We start from the raw sequence: 21277 nt of genomic DNA, 5'->3' as shown, positions 1-21277 counted from the left end.
AAGTATGACACTGACATGATCTTAAATGGTGTTGATGTCACACTCTAAGATGGTGTTACTGTCACGATCAGACTTGAACTATATTGCACCATCAAAGATCGTGATTGCCGAGGATCTTGAAATGATCTTTCGATAAGATGATCGTATAGAAGTAGACAGATCTATGTTGATGATAAGATCATACAGAATGTTGCCAATTGATAAGAGGATCATCTAGGTCTAGGAGTTACAACTTGACAAATATGATCTAAGTACGATCTAAATTCAATGAAGAAACTTCTCTTCGTTCAAAAACAATTGCTTTAATTAATAACTTGAAAACACTATACACAAATAGTTACAATGGTTAAAATGTACTTGAATAACTGATCTATTCAATAATATATCTGAGTCTTGATATGAATAAAATATATATTCTTAACTACATACAAGTTAGATCTTATCCCTACAAATATTTACAACCGACTTTAGTACATCTTTACACTAACACCTTCCGTACAAGACTGACTAGAAAATATAAAGAAAATACAAAGCTTTGGGCGAATTGCCATGTGACTCATATCTCATTGCCGCTTCGTTGAGATCTGACCAATAAATGCAGCAACTACATAATAATTAATATTTTGAAACCAATGAAATTCATTTCGAAAATGAAACTAATACAAGGCTGGTTTTTCCCGAGGTAGTTGACCTTGCCGGCAGACCTTGGCTAAATATCGATACAGTGTACGTGACAGACACATTCCGATGTACAGAAGAATATTTCTACCAAGTCAGAATGTTAGTTTTTTTCAACTTCTCATTTTTCCGGATTCTCTATTTAAAAATAAAACACATAGAAGACTAGCCTCCCACCCCACCACATAATGTAGGCGTTATTCTTTTCAATGTCTTAAGCGCTAATAACTGGCCAACAAATAGACAATGGATACCTTAATCTGTGATCTCAATTCATTGTATGTAAACTGAAAGCGTTTTGAAGTACTGAAATTCAAATATAGACTACATTCTAAAAACTGACCTATCACTACTGACCTGAATGTCCGTACTACCAGCAGGAAACAGAATGTCCAGTTTAAACTGTATACGGTGACCAACTTTGATCACTGCCAGGTTTTGATTAGTACCATACTTTTCAAGGTTAAAGGTCAAATTGGTCGGTAAAGTTATGGCCTGTAGATAATATAAACAATAATATAATTACTACCTTTTCAGTCAGGGGAGTTTGTACATAAATAATAGTCGTAACGACTAGGGTTCATCTCGTATAACACTTTTTCATGTGACTGTAGAGCCTTATTTTGGAGAGACAGTCCTGACACAACTATAGCAAGATAATGTGGCTTTTTTCGTTTGGAACGCTATTCTTCTAGAGCTGAGAGCCATGTTTTTTTTTCAATGTTCAAAGCATGCTTGGTCAACTACATAGTTCGGTCTAGGGCTATGTCCCGTCTGATTACATCCACATAACGGAGGTGGTGACGACCAACTTTTCTTAAGCCAGTCGAGAGTTTCACTTAAAGGATGACTTTTGGGATTAGATTGTCCTCCATCAGGCGAACATGACCGAGTCAGCACAGGCGTCAATATCTGAGGATCGCAAGTTGGTAGCGCAAGTGGAATGACTCTAGTTTTCTCTCTTGCGTTGCATAGGTATTCCAAGACTAATTGCCTTACAGAAGCGTGCTAAAAACGCGTGCCTCGTAGACTCCATTTGGGTCACTGTAGTGAGCTTCCGATTTTCCCAAACTCTTAGTCTGAGTCAAGCAAAGGTCGATGTAGCCTTCCATGTTTTCTTTTCCTATCTCCTCTTCTAGAGAATCTTGAATTGTGGATCCATAGTCACAGAATTCATTTACAGCATCCATCTTGTTTTCGTGAAAGGAAAGTGTTGTAGCAGGTAGCCCTATAACGTTTGTTTTCTTCGTGCTAATGGTTAGCCCATACTCTTTACGCACCTGAGAGAAGCGGTACATTAGTGACTGAAGCTCCTGTTGTGTGTATGAGTCACTAATGCTGCATCATCCGCAAACAGCATGTCTCTTAAGAGGGTGATTTTGATTTTCGTTTTGGTTTACAGTCTGGCAATATTCAAAAGTTTGACATCAAATTTGGAATCGAAATAGATGCTTTCAGTGGAATGGTAAAATTTGTGGTGGATTAGAAGTGAAAAGAGTATTCTGTACAGGGTTGGTGCTAGAACACATCCTTCACTGCTGCTTAGGCTGAAACTATCCGAGCATGTTCTATTGAACTGAACAGTACCCATCATATTTTGATGGAAGGAGACAATGACATTTATTTGCTCATTTAGATAGTCTATTATCTGCAAAATTTTAAAGAGGCCATCTCTTCTGACTAGATCGAAGGCCTTAGTTAGATAATTGAACGCAATGTACGAAGGAATCCTTTCTTCTTTCCACATTTCTGCAGCTGACGGAGACAGAATATCATGTCGATTGTGGATTTTCTTGAGTGAAAGCCACACTTTGATTTTGAATAGACCCGATCTGTGAGTTTTTTGTAGCCTGGGAAGTATCACTCTGGCAAAGATTTTGCCTACATTACTTAGGAGAGAAATTCCCCTGTAATTGTTGCAGCCGTTTCTGTCACCTTTGTACTTGTACAGGGTAACAATCTTAGCATCCCGCAGGTGCTATGGCACAGCACCTAAACACTACAGGAAGACATGTCTTGATCCTAGGCTTTATTGGGAAAAAAATTACAAAACAGTCCACAATAGCACAGTACACACACACACACACACAAGCTGACCTGGACACCAAGACATTCTGACACACAAGAACAGATCAGTTTAAAACACAAAACAAGAAACATAAATACACAACATTCACCCTCCCCCCTCCCCCGTTTAGTTTTGTTTCGCTCTACTTCTGAGATTATACGAGTGCTGTAAGGGCGTATCTCTGGCAAGTGATTTTCGTCCATTTTCAATGGTGTTTTCCTTTGCTCTTAAAGCAGGTGGAACCATGTTCTATGCAGATGTCTCTGTCACCCCTAGAAGCCACTGAGTGTTGGGAGACATCCGGCGAAGTCCCAGTGTTATTACAGGAGCCAATTGATGTTGGGAGACACCCGGCAAAGTGTTACCAGGAGCCAATTGATGTTGGGAGACACCCGGCGAAGTGTTACCAGGAGCCAATTGATGTTGGGAGACACCCGGCGAAGTGTTACCAGGAGCCAATTGATGTTGGGAGACACCCGGCAAAGTGTTACCAGGAGCCAATTGATGTTGGGAGACACCCGGCGAAGTGTTACCAGGAGCCAATTGATGTTGGGAGACACCCGGCGAAGTGTTACCAGGAGCCAATTGATGTTGGGAGACACCCGGCGAAGTGTTACCAGGAGCCAATTGATGTTGGGAGACACCCGGCGAAGTGTTACCAGGAGCCAATTGATGTTGGGAGACACCCGGCAAAGTGTTACCAGGAGCCAATTGATGTTGGGAGACACCCGGCGAAGTGTTACCAGGAGCCAATTGATGTTGGGAGACACCCGGCAAAGTGTTACCAGGAGCCAATTGATGTTGGGAGACACCCGGCGAAGTGTTACCAGGAGCCAATTGATGTTGGGAGACACCCGGCGAAGTGTTACCAGGAGCCAATTGATGTTGGGAGACACCCGGCGAAGTGTTACCAGGAGCCAATTGATGTTGGGAGACACCCGGCGAAGTGTTACCAGGAGCCAATTGATGTTGGGAGACACCCGGCAAAGTGTTACCAGGAGCCAATTGATGTTGGGAGACACCCGGCGAAGTGTTACCAGGAGCCAATTGATGTTGAGAGACCTCAAAAGATGTCTCAACGCCTCTCGGAGCGAAATCATGTAATACAGACTCGGAAGATGAGTCGCCTCTAGAAGCTAAATGGTGTAGTGAGACAGTTTCTTCCCGCCCATTTGGAAGACGTATGTGGGCATAGTTTTGATTTGCTTCAATAAGCTCCACGTCATCTACCAGCGGTTCATATTTGCTTTGCTTCGCATGTCTTCTAATCAGGACAGGTCCTGGAACAGATAGCCAGGTCGGCAGAGAGACACCACAGGCGGACCTTCTTTTGTAGAGATCTAATTGAATGGAGAACGTCCCATTGTGTATTATGTAGCCATCTTGACCTGACAACAAGAAGAATCGTCTTTCAGAGAGTCGAGTTCAGTTTTTCTATTTGCCCGTTCCCTTTTGCACTAGGCCTATATGTGGTGGCTCTGCTTGTTACTATGCCTCTGAGGAAAGATCGTAGCTCTTCAGACATGAAGACTGATCCCCGGTCTGAATGCAAATAGGAGGGCGTCCCGAAAATGCTGAATAAGTTTGTCAAGCATCTAATTACTGTTGGAATAGACGTGTCAGGACATATGCAAACGGAAACCTTGAGTACTCATCAATAATTGTCAATAAATATTTATTTTTAGTGGTAGAAGGGAGTGGTCCCTTAAAGTCGACACTAAATCTCTTGCACAGAATCCACGAGAAAGAGCATCGGCGGCCATGTTGTCAGCCCCCGGCCGGTAACACACATCGAAACTGTACATAGATAGTTTAATTCTTCACCTTTGAATTTTGTCGTTTTTATTCTTACCGTGATGACGAGGCTTAAGCGTGAAGAATAAGGACCTTTGATCCGTGGTTAGTTTGAAATGCGACCCTAATAGAAAATGTCTCCATTTCTTGATTGATTCAACGATAGCCATTGCTTCTATCTCTACGGAGGATTGACGTCTCTCGCTAAGAGATAGTGTTCTGGAGAAGAAAGCAACTGGTCTTTTGTTATGAAATAAGGTAGCGGATATAGCGATATCCGATGCATCTATTTCAACTTCCAGAGGCGTTTTGTGGTCTTCGTTAGTGACAACCGCCATTCTGAAATTTATCTTTGACTCTCTCTGGAAGTGGGAAAGTTCTGTTGTGTATCAAAGGATGGATCTTATATGAGAAATGTTCTATCCAGTTGGCATAGTAGGAGAATAGACCTACAGCTCGCCTTTGTGCGTTTAGGTTCTTGGGTGGCGGAAGTTGACGCAAGGGACGTTGTCTGTTAAGGTCTGGCTTCATGTCATTATAGGAGACTTCATACCCTAGTAATCTTATTCTTGAAGAAGCGTATGCACACTTTTCCTCATTAAGAGTTAGTCCATATTTTCTTATAGCCCTACGAAATTTAAGCAGATTTTTTTATGCTCTTCTCTGTCCTTACCACATATGGTGATGTTGTCAATATAAGCATATGCACCCTCCAGTGACTCTTGTTCTATGATCTTGTCGATTGTCCGTTGAAAACAGGCTACTCCGTTGGTTACTCCAAAGGGTATCCTGCAGAATTGGTATAATTTTCCTCCAGCTTCAAAGGCATTATAAGGGCGTAAGGGATAAGCATCCCGAAGTGTGAACCGATTAACAGTTTGGCTATAGTCCACTATCATTCTTCGTTTGTGTCGTTCGTTAGTTGTTATTAAGACTTGAGTCCGCCATGGAGATGACGCAGGCTCAATGACGCCATCTTTCAAGAGTCTGTAAAACCTCTGAATTGATGAATTGAGTGTCATTTGCAGAATAACGTCTGGATTTTGTAGCGATAGGTCGACACTCTTTAACATGGCCGCGAGTATAACCAGTTAGGTTCGTGTTGGCTATAGATATAAGTTTTGATGAGTGAAAAGTAATTAATCTATACTTTCCGACAGCCGAAGCAGAAATGTAACTGTCCGAACTACCTGTATCTATGAGGGCATCAAGTGCAATGTTGTTAACTTGTATTTTCATTACAGCACAAGATAGAGAAAACGAAGATGTGGCTGTTATTGTATACGCTGCTGAATCAGAGTTAATTACAGATTGCCTCTTTAGCAGGACATTTGTTACGAGAGTGGATAGCACCTCCACAGAAGTAGCAATTACCAACATTTGTAGAGCAGCTGATGTAGAGGTTTACTTAATGTAGTTTCAGAAGATCGCATCCAGGGGCTATGGCCGGCAGCTATGTTGTCTTTGGCTTTGTTGAGCTCTACTAAGGTCAGTACTTCATCTAGCTCATTGATTGTGGGTAATTCATTGATAGTGTTTAGAGCTGAGGCAGAGACTGAGCTTGTTGCTGCATAGAGTTCTAAGTAATCTGTGCATCTGTTAACTCTTGTCTGTGATTATTTCCCCAGCGGTTGATTTAAGACGTGCTGACTTGTTTTGGGAGGGTCCGAAAGCATTTTTGATTCCATCAATCAGTCCTCTGATGTTTCCTGTTTGGGATGCAAGCTGAATACTTTCACTGAGCTCTACCCAGTATTCATTGGCACAGTTCCGTGGAGGCTGTAGCTGTAGAACTCAACGTAGGAGACAATTATTCCAAAAATACTTTGGCTTATTCTAAATTTTAAGAGCTTCATCAATGCAATAACTCATGCGAAATTATGCTGTTGCTGGATTTTAATTTTTTTTATCATTTTGAATTTGTAAATATTTGAAGTCTAGACTAGCTTAAGTTACTTCCAGCCTATGAACAGAGTAACATTTTGTTAGAGTCCTGAAACACTAGGCCTCGGAATTGTAAGCTTTACGCCGAAAGTGTGTAAAGATGAACGCATTAGATTCATCTTCTGTCAAGTCTAGATTGCACTTTTCCATTGACCTTTAACTGAGATGAAATTTACTAAGTCTATCTCAGGAGAACACATTCACTTACCCTCTTCTGTCTGTGATGAGGTTCTTCGCCTACTTCTGGCACCATGTTCAAATATCTCTCAGACTCGTCACTAGCATAGCCGTTCTTTATGTCCATCTTGTAGTTGTTGACAGCTGTGTTATCCCAGGAAGTGCCAGTGGTAACAGTTAGTGTCATGGTGTCATAGGTCACGCCATCGTCGCTTGCACCAATTTTAAGTTCATACCTGTTACACGTAGATCTGGGTGTTTAGTTTATTCTTATTAGTTCATACCTGTTACACGTTGATCTGGGTGTTTAGTTTATTCTTATTAGTTCATACGTGTTACACGTAGATCTAGGTGTTTAGGTTACTCTTATTGAACAACAGTTCAATGCAAACGTTAGTAAAAAAAAAAGTGGTACCTTGTTTGTTATAACTTAAGAAGCATTAATAAGAATTTGATATTTAGAAAATTATATGTTTAAAATAAGTCAATGTTTTCACGCAAACATACCAGGAGATTTTTTATATAGAATAAAAAATGTATTTCCCATATACAGATGTACATGGCAGGTTCATTGAATGATCTTAAAAAGAAAATGAAAATGATACCAAAAAAAAAAAAAAGGGATAACAACATGTCACTATCGCGTACTATGCCTCTCATTGAATTTTATTCATGAGTAATGTGTAACCACCCACACACACACACAAAACGACTTTCTTAACCAAGCGTTAAATGAAAAAGACTATTGATTTACAAGCCTAGAAATGAAATAGGTGTATTATCCCTGGGTTAGATAAGTAATCCGCAAAACCTCTTGTTATGAATTGGGCAAAAGACAATCTAGAATTGTGCTAGAAACTCTGAACTAAATTATTCCAAGATAATTTTAGCGGCCCCCGAAAGGGGAAAAGACGCTATTAGTTTTGTGTGAAATGTCTGTCTGTCTGTCTGTCCGTCCGTCCCGTTTAAATCTCGTAAACTAGAAAAGATAGTGAAAATCCGACATCAAAATATTTTAGTCCATTCAAAGTTCTGATGCAACGGCTACTTTTTTCTTTTCTAAAAGCGAAAAATCGAATTTTTAAAATCAATTACTCAAGCAGTTTTTTTCATAAAAATACACCACTTTTACAACTATTCACTATTAATAGTAACAAACACGGGAGACTCTTTAGTAGAGGAGATGGCTATTGCCATATTTTTAACACATTTATGCAAATGGTTTTACATTTTTTGTCAAAAAAATATTTTTTTTTTACATTAGTATTGCTACGTTATGTAAGTTCTGTCCTACTAACTACTACGTTTACCCAAAAATAATGTTTACTTTTTTTTAAAGAGAAAAAATCTATCTAGTATGCATATAAGTTAGACATAATTTAAAACAACAATTAATAAGTAATTTTTCATTTTATCGCGTGAGCTACACATACACAATATATGCATAGAATACTGAACTGAACGAATTTTTTAAAATTATTTTTTTTACGAAAATGTTGTTTTTTTTTTTTTTTTTTTAGGATTTGAATAAGAGATTGACCCTTTACAAAACAATTAGATCAATAAGATATTCATTATAAGACATTAGTTAGGCAAGGTTCACATTTAACTTCACATTCATTTTCACCTATCCTTTGGTCTGCTGGACCGCTGGGGCACCACATAAGATCTGTCAACCTTCTTTCTTCATTCTTCTCTGTCATTTGTCTTTGATAGAATTTCGTTCTGATTTTCCTTCTGAAAATATTGATACCTGCCTTTTTACCTGCCTGGGTGGACCACTTCGGGGGCGATTTTGAGTTTGTGTTTCCACACAAACTTTTTTTGTAACCTTGTTTTTTTTAAGTTTGAAAATATTCCTGACCATAAAGTAAAACTCTAAGTCTTCTTATCTAGTCAAATCTAAGGAAGCGGCCAAGTTTTTAAATGTGTATGTGGAAAATTTTACCATTGCTAAAAATAAATTAATTGAAAATCAGGCAAGACCACACTACAAATAAGGATGTTTTATTAAAGGCCAGTGTAAAGATTGACTATTTCTAGTTGGATAGCTGTGCTGTGTTGAGCAGATTGACCATGTCTTGCTGGATAGCTGTGCTGGGTTGAACAGTTATGCCAGATAAGAGAATCATATGCCAGATAATAGAATCATATGCCAGATAAGAGAATTGTATGCCAAAGCAAATCTTTTTTTTTTAACGAGGACATCTTAAAGACTTTCATGACGTCATTTTGCTCTGGAATAGAAAAGAAGACCTGCAGTCCTATGAGATCACTGGCGGATCCAGGGGGGGGCGGTAGGGGCGATCGCCCCCCCCCCCACTCGGCCTACGAATTTTAGTATACAATTCACACATTTTGTATACGAATTTATTACTTATTTTAATAATATATACTAATTATTTATATTTAAACCTATTTTAAGATTATTTCGCCCCCCCTCAAGTATGTTGGTTGACATGGTGGGGTCGGGAGGGGGCGATGGCATCAATTCCGCCCCCCCCCCATAAACTTTCGAGTGGGGGGGCGGTCCAATTTAGATGTAGAAATCACAGCTTGCTAACAGAATCAATTGAATATCTATATGATTAAAACTTGTTATTGGTATTTTAACCGATCTTTAGATTATGTCGTTCCCCTTTTGGCCGATAGGGTGGGGATCTAATACCTCTACTGCCCTTCCCACCTTAAACCTTTGAGTGGGGGGGGGGGGCGGTCCTACTTTTCGGAGAAATCATAGTTTGTGAACAAAATTAGTTGAATTAATATATAAATTTTATATTATGTCGCTCTCCTTCAGGTATTTTTGCCGATTCGGTGGGGGGGGGGGGGCGATTGCATCTACTGCCCTCCCCCTCTAGCCCTCTGAGTGGGGGGGCGATGCTATTTTTATGGAGAAATCATTGTATGTGAACAAATTTAGTTGAATATGTATATAATATAAACTACGTGAACCCATTCTATATTATGTCGCACCACACTCTAATCTCAAATTTTATCATTAGTAAATATAAAATGAAAAAAGGTTGGACAAGGTGGGAGAACGATACATGCCATCTCCTTTCCCTCATCGGACAAAGCAATACGTTTTCTTTTTGTATTATAGTTAATAAATTACAAAATTAAAAAAAAAATCTGTCACTAATATAATTTATACATGCTATAAAATTAAATTCTTACATCGAGTCGCCCCAACCCTATTCTTTAATGCCAAATGCAATCATTAGCAGAAATTATAAAAAGGAGTGAGGATTAATCATTTTCACTATATCCCCCTCCCCTTTCCAGACAGAGTTTATGTAATTTCACATGAATTTATCTTAATTATTTTAAGAAAGACTTTGCTTTGGAAAAGTTGTAATTCAAACGAAATTTTTCAGTATAAGAGTCACGATTGAGATGAGTTCTAAACCCAAATAATTTTTTTTCTAGTCTCCTTTTCCCAACCTTTACTCAATCTGATATTTTTCTAGTTAAATAAGTTTTGGACTATAACTCACAATTTATGCTTGTATTTTATTGAATATTATTTATCGAATAATTTTTTTCGGCGGCGATCCTCAAAGCCTTAATCTAAAGATGTGGGGTATCTTATCTTTTCAAGGAACAAATCGGTTTTATTTGCAATGTAAAAGGGCGTAAAAATTTATATTAGAATATTTTTCAACATTATTCAAAAGGTCCTTTATAATAGTATGAATAATGAGCTTTAGGTCAGGAGAATGCGTTTCTTCAGTGAAGAATGCAAGAAAACGCTTTTCGTGATTGGGCTTAGACCCGAACCCCACTGATGTATAATGAGCTATAAATGTCAGGAGAGTGCGTTTCTGCAGTGAAGAATGCAAGAAAACGCTTTTGGCGTCGGGGCTTAGCCCCGAACCCCACTTATAAAAAATGAGCTGTAGATGTCAGAAGAATGTGTTTATGCAGTTAAGAATGCAAGAAAATGCTTTTTGCGTCGGGGCGAAACCGAACCCCACTGATAAATAATGAGCTGTAAATGTCAGGAGAGTGCGTTTCGTCAGTGAAGAACCCCACTGGGGAAATCTTACAGCGCTCCCCCAGGCCCCCAAGCTTGCAAGAGAAAGGCCTCAACATGACTATTTTATTTATATATATGCTGTACGCACGTTTATGCATAGGGTTAGGGTTTGGAAAAAATCGCCCCCCCCCACTCCAAAGTTCTGGATCCGCTAGTGTATGAGATACTCCACTATTTATAGCAGAAGACATGCAGTCCTATCAGATACTGCACTATTTGTAGCAGAAGACCTGCAGTCCTATCAGATACTCCACTATTTGTAGCAGAAGACCTGCAGTCCTATCAGATACTGCACTATTTATAGCAGAAGACCTGCAGTCCTATCAGATACTGCACTATTTATAGCAGAAGACTTGCAGTCCTATCAGATACTGCACTATTTATAGCAGAAGACCTGCAGTCCTATCAGATACTGCACTATTTATAGCAGAAGACCTGCAGTCCTATCAGATACTGCACTATTTATAGCAGAAGACCTGCAGTCCTATCAGATACTGCACTATTTATAGCAGAAGACCTGCAGTCCTATCAGATAATGCACTATTTATAGCAGAAGACCTGCAGTCCTATCAGATACTGCACTATTTATAGCAGAAGACCTGCAGTCCTATCAGATACTGCACTATTTATAGCAGAAGACCTGCAGTCCTATCAGATACTGCACTATTTATAGCAGAAGACCTGCAGTCCTATCAGATACTGCACTATTTATAGCAGAAGACCTGCAGTCCTATCAGATACTGCACTATTTATAGCAGAAGACTTGCAGTTCTATCAGATACTGCACTATTTATAGCAGAAGACCTGCAGTCCTATCAGATACTGCACTATTTATAGCAGAAGACCTGCAGTCCTATCAGATACTGCACTATTTATAGCAGAAGACCTGCAGTCCTATCAGATACTGCACTATTTATAGCAGAAGACCTGCAGTCCTATCAGATACTGCACTATTTATAGCAGAAGACCTGCAGTCCTATCAGATACTGCACTATTTATAGCAGAAGACTTGCAGTTCTATCAGATACTGCACTATTTATAGCAGAAGACCTGCAGTCCTATCAGATACTGCACTATTTATAGCAGAAGACCTGCAGTCCTATCAGATACTGCACTATTTATAGCAGAAGACTTGCAGTCCTATGAGATTCTGCACTATTTCCTAGACTCGAAGACAAGAACGTTAATGACGATCCGAATGAATTTCTTAGCAACACGTTTTATGAAATGTTTGTAAAAAAAAAAACATTCAAGTATGTATCAGATTCTTTTGAACTATTCTACACATACAACTTAAGAATGCTTTTGAATGTTTTTATAAATGTTTTGTCTCTCTTATCGGATACATCTTTATAGTCAGCTTACGTTGGAAACAATGAGTAGCTTTCTCCAGAGACCCGAATTTCTCCAGTATACTTGTCTATGATGAAGGTAGATGCTTCATCTTGGCTTACCAAAAAGTAAGTGACGTTGGAACAAGAGCATCCTGATGGATCCCGACAAAATTCTGAGGAGGAAGATTTGAAACATTACAACTAGAGAAGTGGACACATTCTAGACAACATCTTTTTTGTTGTTTACACTTGACAAGAGAGGGAAAAGTGCTACGTTCTGAGTACATTATCATTCTACCATGACGTTCTGAGTACATTATCATTCTACCATGACGTTCTGAGTACATTGTCATTCTACCATGACGTTCTGAGTACATTGTCATTCTACCATTACTATTTATACATTTTAAAATTATTTCAACTTTTATGCATTTTTTTTTGTACATGAACTTCCAAAACGAGGTTCCAATTTAATCGACTTCAAAATTCCTTTAGGTTGCAGTCGCGCTAACCAGTTGATTATGATAGTTGTTCTAGGCCACTGACTTGAGCTCCCCACATCACAGCAATAACAACGTTTTACACTCATACGTTTCTTGTCAGTTCCTAATGTTAGTGACTTGCCTTCGTCAGGGTCATTGGCTTCAGCTTTATAGACAGGTTTTCCTTCCAGATGTGACTGTGTCAATGTAACAGAGCCAACGTCATAAGCAAATCTTGGTGGCTGGGAAGCTAAACGAAAACAAGAAAATAAAAAAATAATAATTTAAAAAAAAGCTTAAATGAAGTGTAATTGTATCAACTAGTTTGGATCAGTCATGTAATTAAAATTGTAATAGATCAAGACTAACTAAAATGAAACTGTGATAATAAATATTTTACTAATTGTTTTTTTTTTAGCTCAATGTTATGTTTTTAGCTTCATCAATGTGCTCTGATCCTATCACTTGTCTGGACCAGTTGGGAAAAAGGAAGGGAAAGAGAGAAGGGAAAGAGAGAAGGGGACATCTGGGTGAATGTTACAGTAGTTGCTTTTTAAATGCATAAAAAAAAAAGTTGCACGACTTGAATTCGAACTCGAGGATTGAAGCTTTCTCAGAACAAATCGCTAACCACTGGGCCAACGAGGTGCGAATGAAACTAGAAGATTTTATAGTTATCTACCATTTGTTTTAAACTTTATTTAAGCATCGACTTATAAAAGGAACTTATTCAGCTTATACCACCATATCTATCAAGTACTATTTCTTTCGCTTGTTCAATACAAAACAAAATAGCTAATTACCAATACTTAATTAAATATTTTTTTTTATTATTGATTCTTGTTTTGTAAGGAAATAATTATTTTACAAAATTTCAACTTGATCCTAGATTGGTTGTTGGAAAAATAACGTGTACAAACTTTTTGCCAGACAGGCAGATAGACAGAGTGAGTTGATATTAAGCTTTGTAAAAATGAATGAAACGCATCAAATAATAACTATGTGTGGCTTAAAACTATTGATGGGTAGGCCTCATTATGAAGCATCAATATAGAACTTTTTTTTGTGTTGTTTTTCTTAGAGCTAAGAATAAATCAAAATGTTATTCTGATCCAGCCTACTCTTTAAATATGATACTTTCTCTCTCTCTCTCTCATGTATGTGTGTGTTTAATGTAACAGAACCAGACTTGTCACATTTAATGCATTAGAAAACTGTTTGTAAAGTTTCTGTTTTGTTGAATGTTTCCAAATGTAACTTGCATGTGACTCGTGAGTGCAATACTTCAGGTTTATATCTCAGACAAGAACGTCTTTACCACTTGCACTTATTCCTTTCTACACAAGAGTTTCACTAATACAACGGTGTCCGGGAAACATGGACTTGACATGTCCTAAGCAGTGATTATGTCAAAATAACAAAAATGTATTGAGACATTTGGACCAGTTGATTTTTTTTTATACACAAAAGGCGGCGTGGACCTGTGAAATGTAGTCAATACTTCAATATCATTGATCAAGCGCAATCAATTTTCATTCGTTCTTTTACATCAATCAAAAAGAAAACCTTTAAATAGCGTTTCCTGTTTGTTCTTTCAGATTAGTTTAAAGATAAGCTTGTGTGTGTGTGTGTGTTTGTGAGAGATTAACTAAAATGGAGCCCTTATGACTAATTGTAAATTTTAACAAAATATATATTTATCTTGACTGATTCCTATATTGTAGTAGTACTGCCAGCTATAATGTAATGTGTACTGAAGGCTGTAGTTTAGCATGTATAGAGTTCGTCCACCGTGGTTCCATGATGGCCACTTTTGTTATTCAGGGGCTGAGGACTTTACACTAGAGTGTTGTTCCTCCTCGTGTGGCTGGTGAGACCTATGTGAGCCCGGAATGTTCCACTGCACACTGGGCAGGTTATTCCAGCTGGAGCTAGTGTCACTGGCCTTACTTTTTTCTCTGACGCCTTTCTTCTGCCAGCGCTTTTTTCTTGAGCTCAGCTCTATCATGTGCTTCTGTCTCCCAGGTGGCTGGGTCAAGGCTGAAGGAGAAGCTTTGAGAAGCTGAAGGGTTTTCTGTGTCCCTTCCTTTACTTGGCCATAAAGAAGTCATGCAGGAGTCTTCCGTTCTGTAGCAATTCACTTAAGATGTTGATTAGATTTTTATTTAGTTTGCCATATGAAAACAAAACAATTAAATTTAAAATTACTTAGTTTAGTACCGAGACCATTCGCCACTACTCTAGTATTCATGTTCTTCATAATATCTTCACTTATCTCTCCCAATGTATCATACATTTCTCCGATATATAAATATATCAGAGAATACCAAAAAAAAAAAGTGTTCTATATTAAAATTAGAGCGGTGTTTCTCAACCTTCGGCAAAAAAAAATCAACAAAAGAAAACTGTCACGTTGATGGCCCTCCTAATAGCTTGGAGGTCTGTGGGAGCGCTGTAAGTTCCCCCAGCGTTTCTTGCAGTCTTCCCTGCAGAATCTCCTGGCATCATAAGCTCATATTCATTCAAACAAAAAAAAAGGCAAGTCAAATTAAGTCAAATAAAGTAACGTGGGGGCAAGGGCCGATACTGAAGTGTGACTGACAATCAAGGCATAAGTAGCGTAAGTATTTCTCAACTGTATAAGGGTTATTTATCGTACTATTTTCTTCATGTGAAGCGAGACCTCTTGTAGTAGGCTTGTTAAGACGACAAAATAACGATGTGTAATAAATTAAGTGAGGCAACTCAACGAGGACATAGACGTTTATTTACATAGAGACATGACAAACACAAAGGGCATCTGCCTTGAGTACAGCATCTCCATATTGGCTCTCTACTTGGGCGGAAATCGTTAGTCTCTAATGTCAACATCCGATTTGCTTAGTCACAGATAGTGCGCACCTTCTTTTTGCACTATCTTGGATGACGGTGCGCATGGCAAAGTCATAACATTGCCCCCGTCTTAGCACTTTTCGTCCCGAAAAGAAACACTGCAGTGGAGCTTTGACAGTTCAGGTGGAGGTCGATCGGTGGGAACCACAGACGTTAGGGTGCCTGTTGCCCACAAAGCTATCTGCACAGTTTCCCGTGGTCGTCGCTTCCTCTTCTTCCAGTTGGCCAGTCTACGCTTGAGGAGATATCGTGGTCGCTGCTTCGACCTCATGACGATAGTCGCTGATGCCAGCCAGCTGACAAATGGAGAGTTAGTGGAGGTCAGGGTTGCCAGCCACGTAACACAAACGGATGTTGTGGTGATCACCGTAGATTCCAGGTTTGTTGTTCTAAGACGCTGAGTCAGCGGACCTGTTCCATGGACGTGTTGTGACACAGTTGTAGGCCCACAGCTAGTCATGGTTTCAAGCACATAGTCTTTCTCAGCTTCATCTGTAAGGTATGCCCATGAAGCATCCTTGTAATGTTCATCCACCACTACATCAGGTTTCGCTGGGATTAATTCACCACCGTTCAAGTCACTCTCACTGATGTGTGCAGAAGTACACATTTCTGTCAAGTTCAGGTCTTGTAGCTGGGTTTCTTGGCATGGGCACTGTCCCCACAGGACGCCGCATATACAGTTCATGTCAATCACCTGGATGCAGTTGCCAAGTATGGAGTTCTCTCTTATGCCACTGCCAAAGTCAAATTCGTTGTTTCTGCCTCGGCCATTGTTGGGGCCCGTATTCGCAATTTCACTCGACGACATCCAAGGCAAGGAATCAGAAACGGTCTTGAGGCTTTCATGGCTTGAGTTCTTATGAAAGGTACTGACAGATAAACAGAGGTCTTTAAGGTCCACAACAGCCAGCTTGGACGCAGACCCAACGTTGTCTTGATCTGTCCAGCCCGTTGCAGGTATACCAGGAACAAAAGTTTCAGGCTCATAACAGACTTCTCTAGTTTCTTTGTTTGTTTCGTTTCTTTCAATTCTGTATATCCCATTGCGATCGTCGCAGCAATCGTCGTCACGTTTCTCGCCATGAAAGTCATCCCCGCCAGACTTGCCCACAACACAGTCACAGACAGCGCTCCAATCCCCAGCGCCTCCATCACCACTGTTTGTGCAGCCACAGTCCTGACCAGGCAACTGCTCCTTCCCTAACGAGTTTATTCCTCCTTTTGCTTGCGACTCAATTTTATTACTTTGGTCTATTCGGCCTTCTACTTGCAATACACTTTCATCATCTTTACTCCCCATCCTATTGATTTGTGCACGCATTGCATCAATTTCTTCCTGTATCCTGCCAAAGAACTCAACAATCCCAAGTTCAATTTCAAATGTGTAGGTCTCCGGATCTTCTTCTTCATCGATCAGGGCTTGCCGCAGACGATCCGTGAGCGTTTCCCTGCTACCGACGGATTTTAAACCTAGGTCCCGAAGCTCTTGTCGTAGCTCTTTAATTGAGAGCTGGTGTAATAGCTTCAAATATGTCATTGTAATCAAAGCCTACCTCCTCTCGTTGAGTTGCCTATAATCCCACTTCTGACACCAATTGTAATAAATTAAGTGAGGCAACTCAACGAGGACATAGACGTTTATTTACATAGAGACATGACAAACACAAAGGGCATCTGCCTTGAGTACAGCATCTCCGTATTGGCTCTCTACTTGGGCGGAAATCGTTAGTCTCTAATGTCAACATCCGACTTGCTTAGTCACAGATAGTGCGCACCTTCTTTCTGGATGGCGGTGCGCATGGCAAAGTCATAACAGATGGTTAAACGCTTTTTGTCTATTTGACCGTTTTGACGCGCGCAAAATGTGTAATTTTTAAGAACTTTTTAAATAATGTTTTTATTTGAAAAATATTCTAATATGAAAACCCATTTGTTCGCTGAAAGGAAAAGATATCCAACAGATTTAGATTAGGCTTTGAGGGTAAAGATATCCAACAGATTTAGATTAGGCTTTGAGGGTCGCCGACGAAAAGAATATTTTTCGAAAAATAATAAATAAAAAATAATAAGTTCATTTATAAGTGATTACTTTTGTTCAATACCCCTGTTTGTAACTTCGTTTCAAAGTTCTGAACAAAAAAATTCGGAAGATGGAAGAGAAATTAAGTAGACCAATTAGATTTCTACTCTATTTAAAAAAAAAAAAGTTATAGTCCCAAAGTTATAAATACAATAAAAACCCTCAGATTTGAGTAAAGGTTGGGAATAATCAGGGCCGGTCTTAGACCACTTCAGCCTATGCAGCCGCGGTAATACGACAATTCGTTCACTGACATTTCGTTCACCGTCAAATCGTTCACGACCTTTCGTTCACGCGAAATATCGCTCACGGACTTTTCGCTCACAAACAACTTGTTCATGCGGCAAATCGTTCACTAACAATTCGTTCACTGGATATTTCCGAAAACAAAAAATTGCTAGAGATCGGGCGTGATCCGAAATTCTTTGTTAATTTTTGTTTGTTTGTTGTTAATATTTTGCTAACGAGGACAGTATGTGATAAAAAATTATACTTAAAAGAAAAAAGAGCTCTTACAAGCAAGCTGAAACATTTAAACGGGCCCTCACTTTACTATAGGTAACATTTTTACTTTCAACACGTAGGCCTTCTTTTACACTCATGTCCGTCATGTAGTCTTGTTCGCCCTACCCATATTTGCTTATCTTCTTAATAAGCGGTCCAGATGTTTAATTAACATACCCATTTTATTGACATCTTATTAACAAAAACAAATATACGCACAGACACACTAGTATTTACTCCACAATCCTTTCAGTGTTTTTACGAGAGATAATTTAGATTTTTAACAATGGTACTAGATTTGGTACAATATATGGTTTCACTGTTCAACTCTGAACGTCACATACTAGATACAGGTCTTAGGTTAATACTTATCAATTAAGACATCTAAGAAAAAAAAAGAACTAAATACATATACAACACTAGAAAATATTTTGGTTCCCTATCAAAACATTATAAATTTATCGCAAAACAACATAACAAAATTGTTTCAATAAATTTGTTATTGAAGTCCTAGCAATCAAATTAGTCTACCAATGGGTGGTCACATAAAGAAACAAGTTAACTAAAATAAAAACAAAATAGAACTTTTTAAAAACTTAATGGAAAGTACTATACTAGTGTCTAGTAGATATTTTCAATGTTAACAGACTGAACATGTGTATAGGCAATGTCCAATAAAGTTTTATTACCTCCAGAGGAGCCAGTCTGTCTAACACTCAACTAGGTGTTAACTAGAGTATCCAGATGAATGGGTATAATTCCGGTAGATGAAAAAAAAGAGAGTGTAAAGGTATATTAAAGGTGAAAGTAAAAATGTTACCTATAGTAAAGTGAGGGCGCGTTTAAATTTTTCAGCTAGTTTGTAAGATCTCTTTTTTTTTTCTTTTAATTATAATTTTTATCACATACTGTCCTCATTAACAAAATATTAACAACAACAACGAAATTAAATAAACTCGGATTAGACCTGATCTCTAGAATTTTTTTTGTTTTGTGGAAATAAAAGCTACAAAAGTTTTATTGTAAATAAATTAAACACGCGACGAGAATATATATATATATATATATATATATATATATATATATATATATATATATATATATATATATATATATATATATATATATATATATAGTTCGTCCATCGTGGTTCGATGATGAACACTTTGTCATCCAGGGGGCTGAGGGCTTTGCACTGGGGTTTTATGCCTCCACGTGTGGCTGGTGAGACCTATGTGAGCCCGGAATGTTCGGCCGCACACTGGGCAGGTTATTCCAGCTGGAGCTAGTGTCGTTTGTCTTGCTTTTCTTTTCTGGTGTTTTTCTTCTGCCAGCGTTGTTCTTTTTTCCTCAGCAACCTGTGCGCCAGTTTTCACAGCGCGACGCCATGATGCTCTGTCATGTGCCTCTGTCTCCCAGGTGCCAGGGTATATGCTGAAAGCCTTCAGAGAAGCTTTGAGGGTGTCCCTGAAGCGCTTTCTTTGCCCACCTTGCGAGCGCTTTCCTTCGCTTAGTTGGCCATACAAGAGTTGTTTAGGGATGCGGTGGTCTTCCATTCTGTAGACGTGACCTGCCCATCGCAGCTGGGACTGCATCAGGATTGTGTGGATGCTTTGCAGACACGCTCTTCGAAGGACTTCTGTATCTGGTATTTTGTCTTGCCATTTGACATTTAGTATTTTTGTCAGACATGTCATGTGGAAGTGGTTTAGTTTCTTTGCATGTTTACTGTACACTGTCCATGTTTCTGAGGCATAGAGCAATGTAGGGAGGATGACGGCTCTATAGACCCCTAGCTTGGTTTTTGTGGTGATACCACGTCTGTTCCAGACATTTGTAGACAGTCTGCCGTAGGATGCACTGGCCTTGGCGATACGCAGGTCGATTTCACTATCGATTTTTCCATTTCTGGAGAGTGTGCTGCCAAGATATGTGAATTTGTCCACTGTGTTTATATCCTGTCCATTTATAGTAATGCTTGGATTCGAGTAGGCTTTCCCAGGAGCAGGTAGATATAAGACTTCAGTCTTGTTCGTATTGATGGTAAGGCCAAAGTCTGAGCATGCTCTTGAGAAGTCACTGACGATGCTCTGCAGATCGTTTTCAGAGCAGGCATTTAGGGCGCAGTCGTCAGCAATTAGCAAGTCTCTGATTACTGCTGCATTTGTTTTTGATTTTGCTTTAAGCCGCCTCGGGTTGAATAGGCCACCATCAAATCTGTATGATATATTTATCCCGTTGTTTTCTCTATTTGTGAATGCATCTGTCAGCATAGCGGGGAACATGATACTGAACAGTGTAGGTGCTAGGACACAGCCTTGTTTTACCCCGTTTGATACTTCGAAGGGCTCTGATGGTTCTCCACTTTCTTGGACACGAGCCTTCATGCCATCATGAAATAGTCTCACCATGGTTATGAATTTTTGTGGACAGCCATACTTTGATATGATCTTCCAGAGTCCTTCTCTGCTAACAGTGTCGAATGCCTTTGTTAAGTCGACATATATTGAGAACAGGTCAGCATTTTGTTCTTGGCATTTTTCCTGGAGCTGCCTTGCTGCAAAGATCATGTCAATGGTTACACGCTCTTTTCTGAAGCCGCACTGGCTTACTGGTAGTAGACCATATTCTATGTGTTGCATGAGCCGATTTAGTAGGATGCGTGCAAGGATTTTCCCAGCAATAGAGTTTCCTTTTCGCTTGTATAAATGAACAATTTTGGCATCTTTAAAGTCTTGTGGTATTGACTCTTTTCCCCACATAATTAAGAAGAGCTTATGAAGTCTTTCAATCAGGGCTAATCCACCTTTTGTGTAGACCTCTATTAACAATATGTTACTTTCCAGTGAACGATTTGTCTGTGAACAATTTGTCCGTGCCGTGAACGATTTGTCGCGTGAACGATTTGTCGTGAACCAATTGTCGGTGAACAAGTTGTCGGTGAACAAGTTGTCGGTGAACAAGTTGTCTGTGAGCGAATAGTCCGTGAGCGATATGTCTGGTGAACGAATTGTCGGATGAACGAAATGTCTGGTGAACGAATTGTCGGATGAACGAAATGTCTGGTGAACGAATTGTCGGATGAACGAAATGTCTGGTGAACGAATTGTCGGATGAACGAAATGTCTGGTGAACGAATTGTCGGATGAACGAAATGTCTGGTGAACGAATTGTCGGATGAACGAAATGTCTGGTGAACGAATTGTCGGATGAACGAAATGTCTGGTGAACGAATTGTCGGATGAACGAAATGTCTGGTGAACGAATTGTCGGATGAAC

General features: G+C 39.2%; 1 protein-coding gene across 3 annotated transcripts in view; it reads right to left on the bottom strand.

Moving 5' to 3' along the window:
• The window catches only part of LOC106075275 (uncharacterized), a 98651-nt gene that overhangs the window by 55333 nt on the left and 22041 nt on the right, over positions 1-21277 (bottom strand). For 2 of the 3 annotated variants that reach the window (XM_056026952.1, XM_056026951.1), the window contains 4 exons: positions 12662-12769; positions 12069-12210; positions 6693-6897; positions 1036-1173 (listed from right to left, as the gene is read on the bottom strand). In XM_056026952.1, coding sequence (XP_055882927.1) covers positions 1036-1173; positions 6693-6897; positions 12069-12210; positions 12662-12769 — 593 coding nt within the window. Of the gene's footprint in view, positions 1-429; positions 512-1035; positions 1174-6692; positions 6898-12068; positions 12211-12661; positions 12770-21277 lie in introns of those variants that run through there. The other variant, XM_056026953.1, reaches the window with a different exon arrangement.

This window comes from Biomphalaria glabrata, chromosome 4 (genome assembly GCF_947242115.1).
Source record: "Biomphalaria glabrata chromosome 4, xgBioGlab47.1, whole genome shotgun sequence".
Classification (NCBI taxonomy): Eukaryota; Metazoa; Mollusca; class Gastropoda; family Planorbidae; genus Biomphalaria; species Biomphalaria glabrata.
Note: the sequence above shows the minus strand (reverse complement) of the source record. Positions and strands in the feature narration are given on the sequence as shown.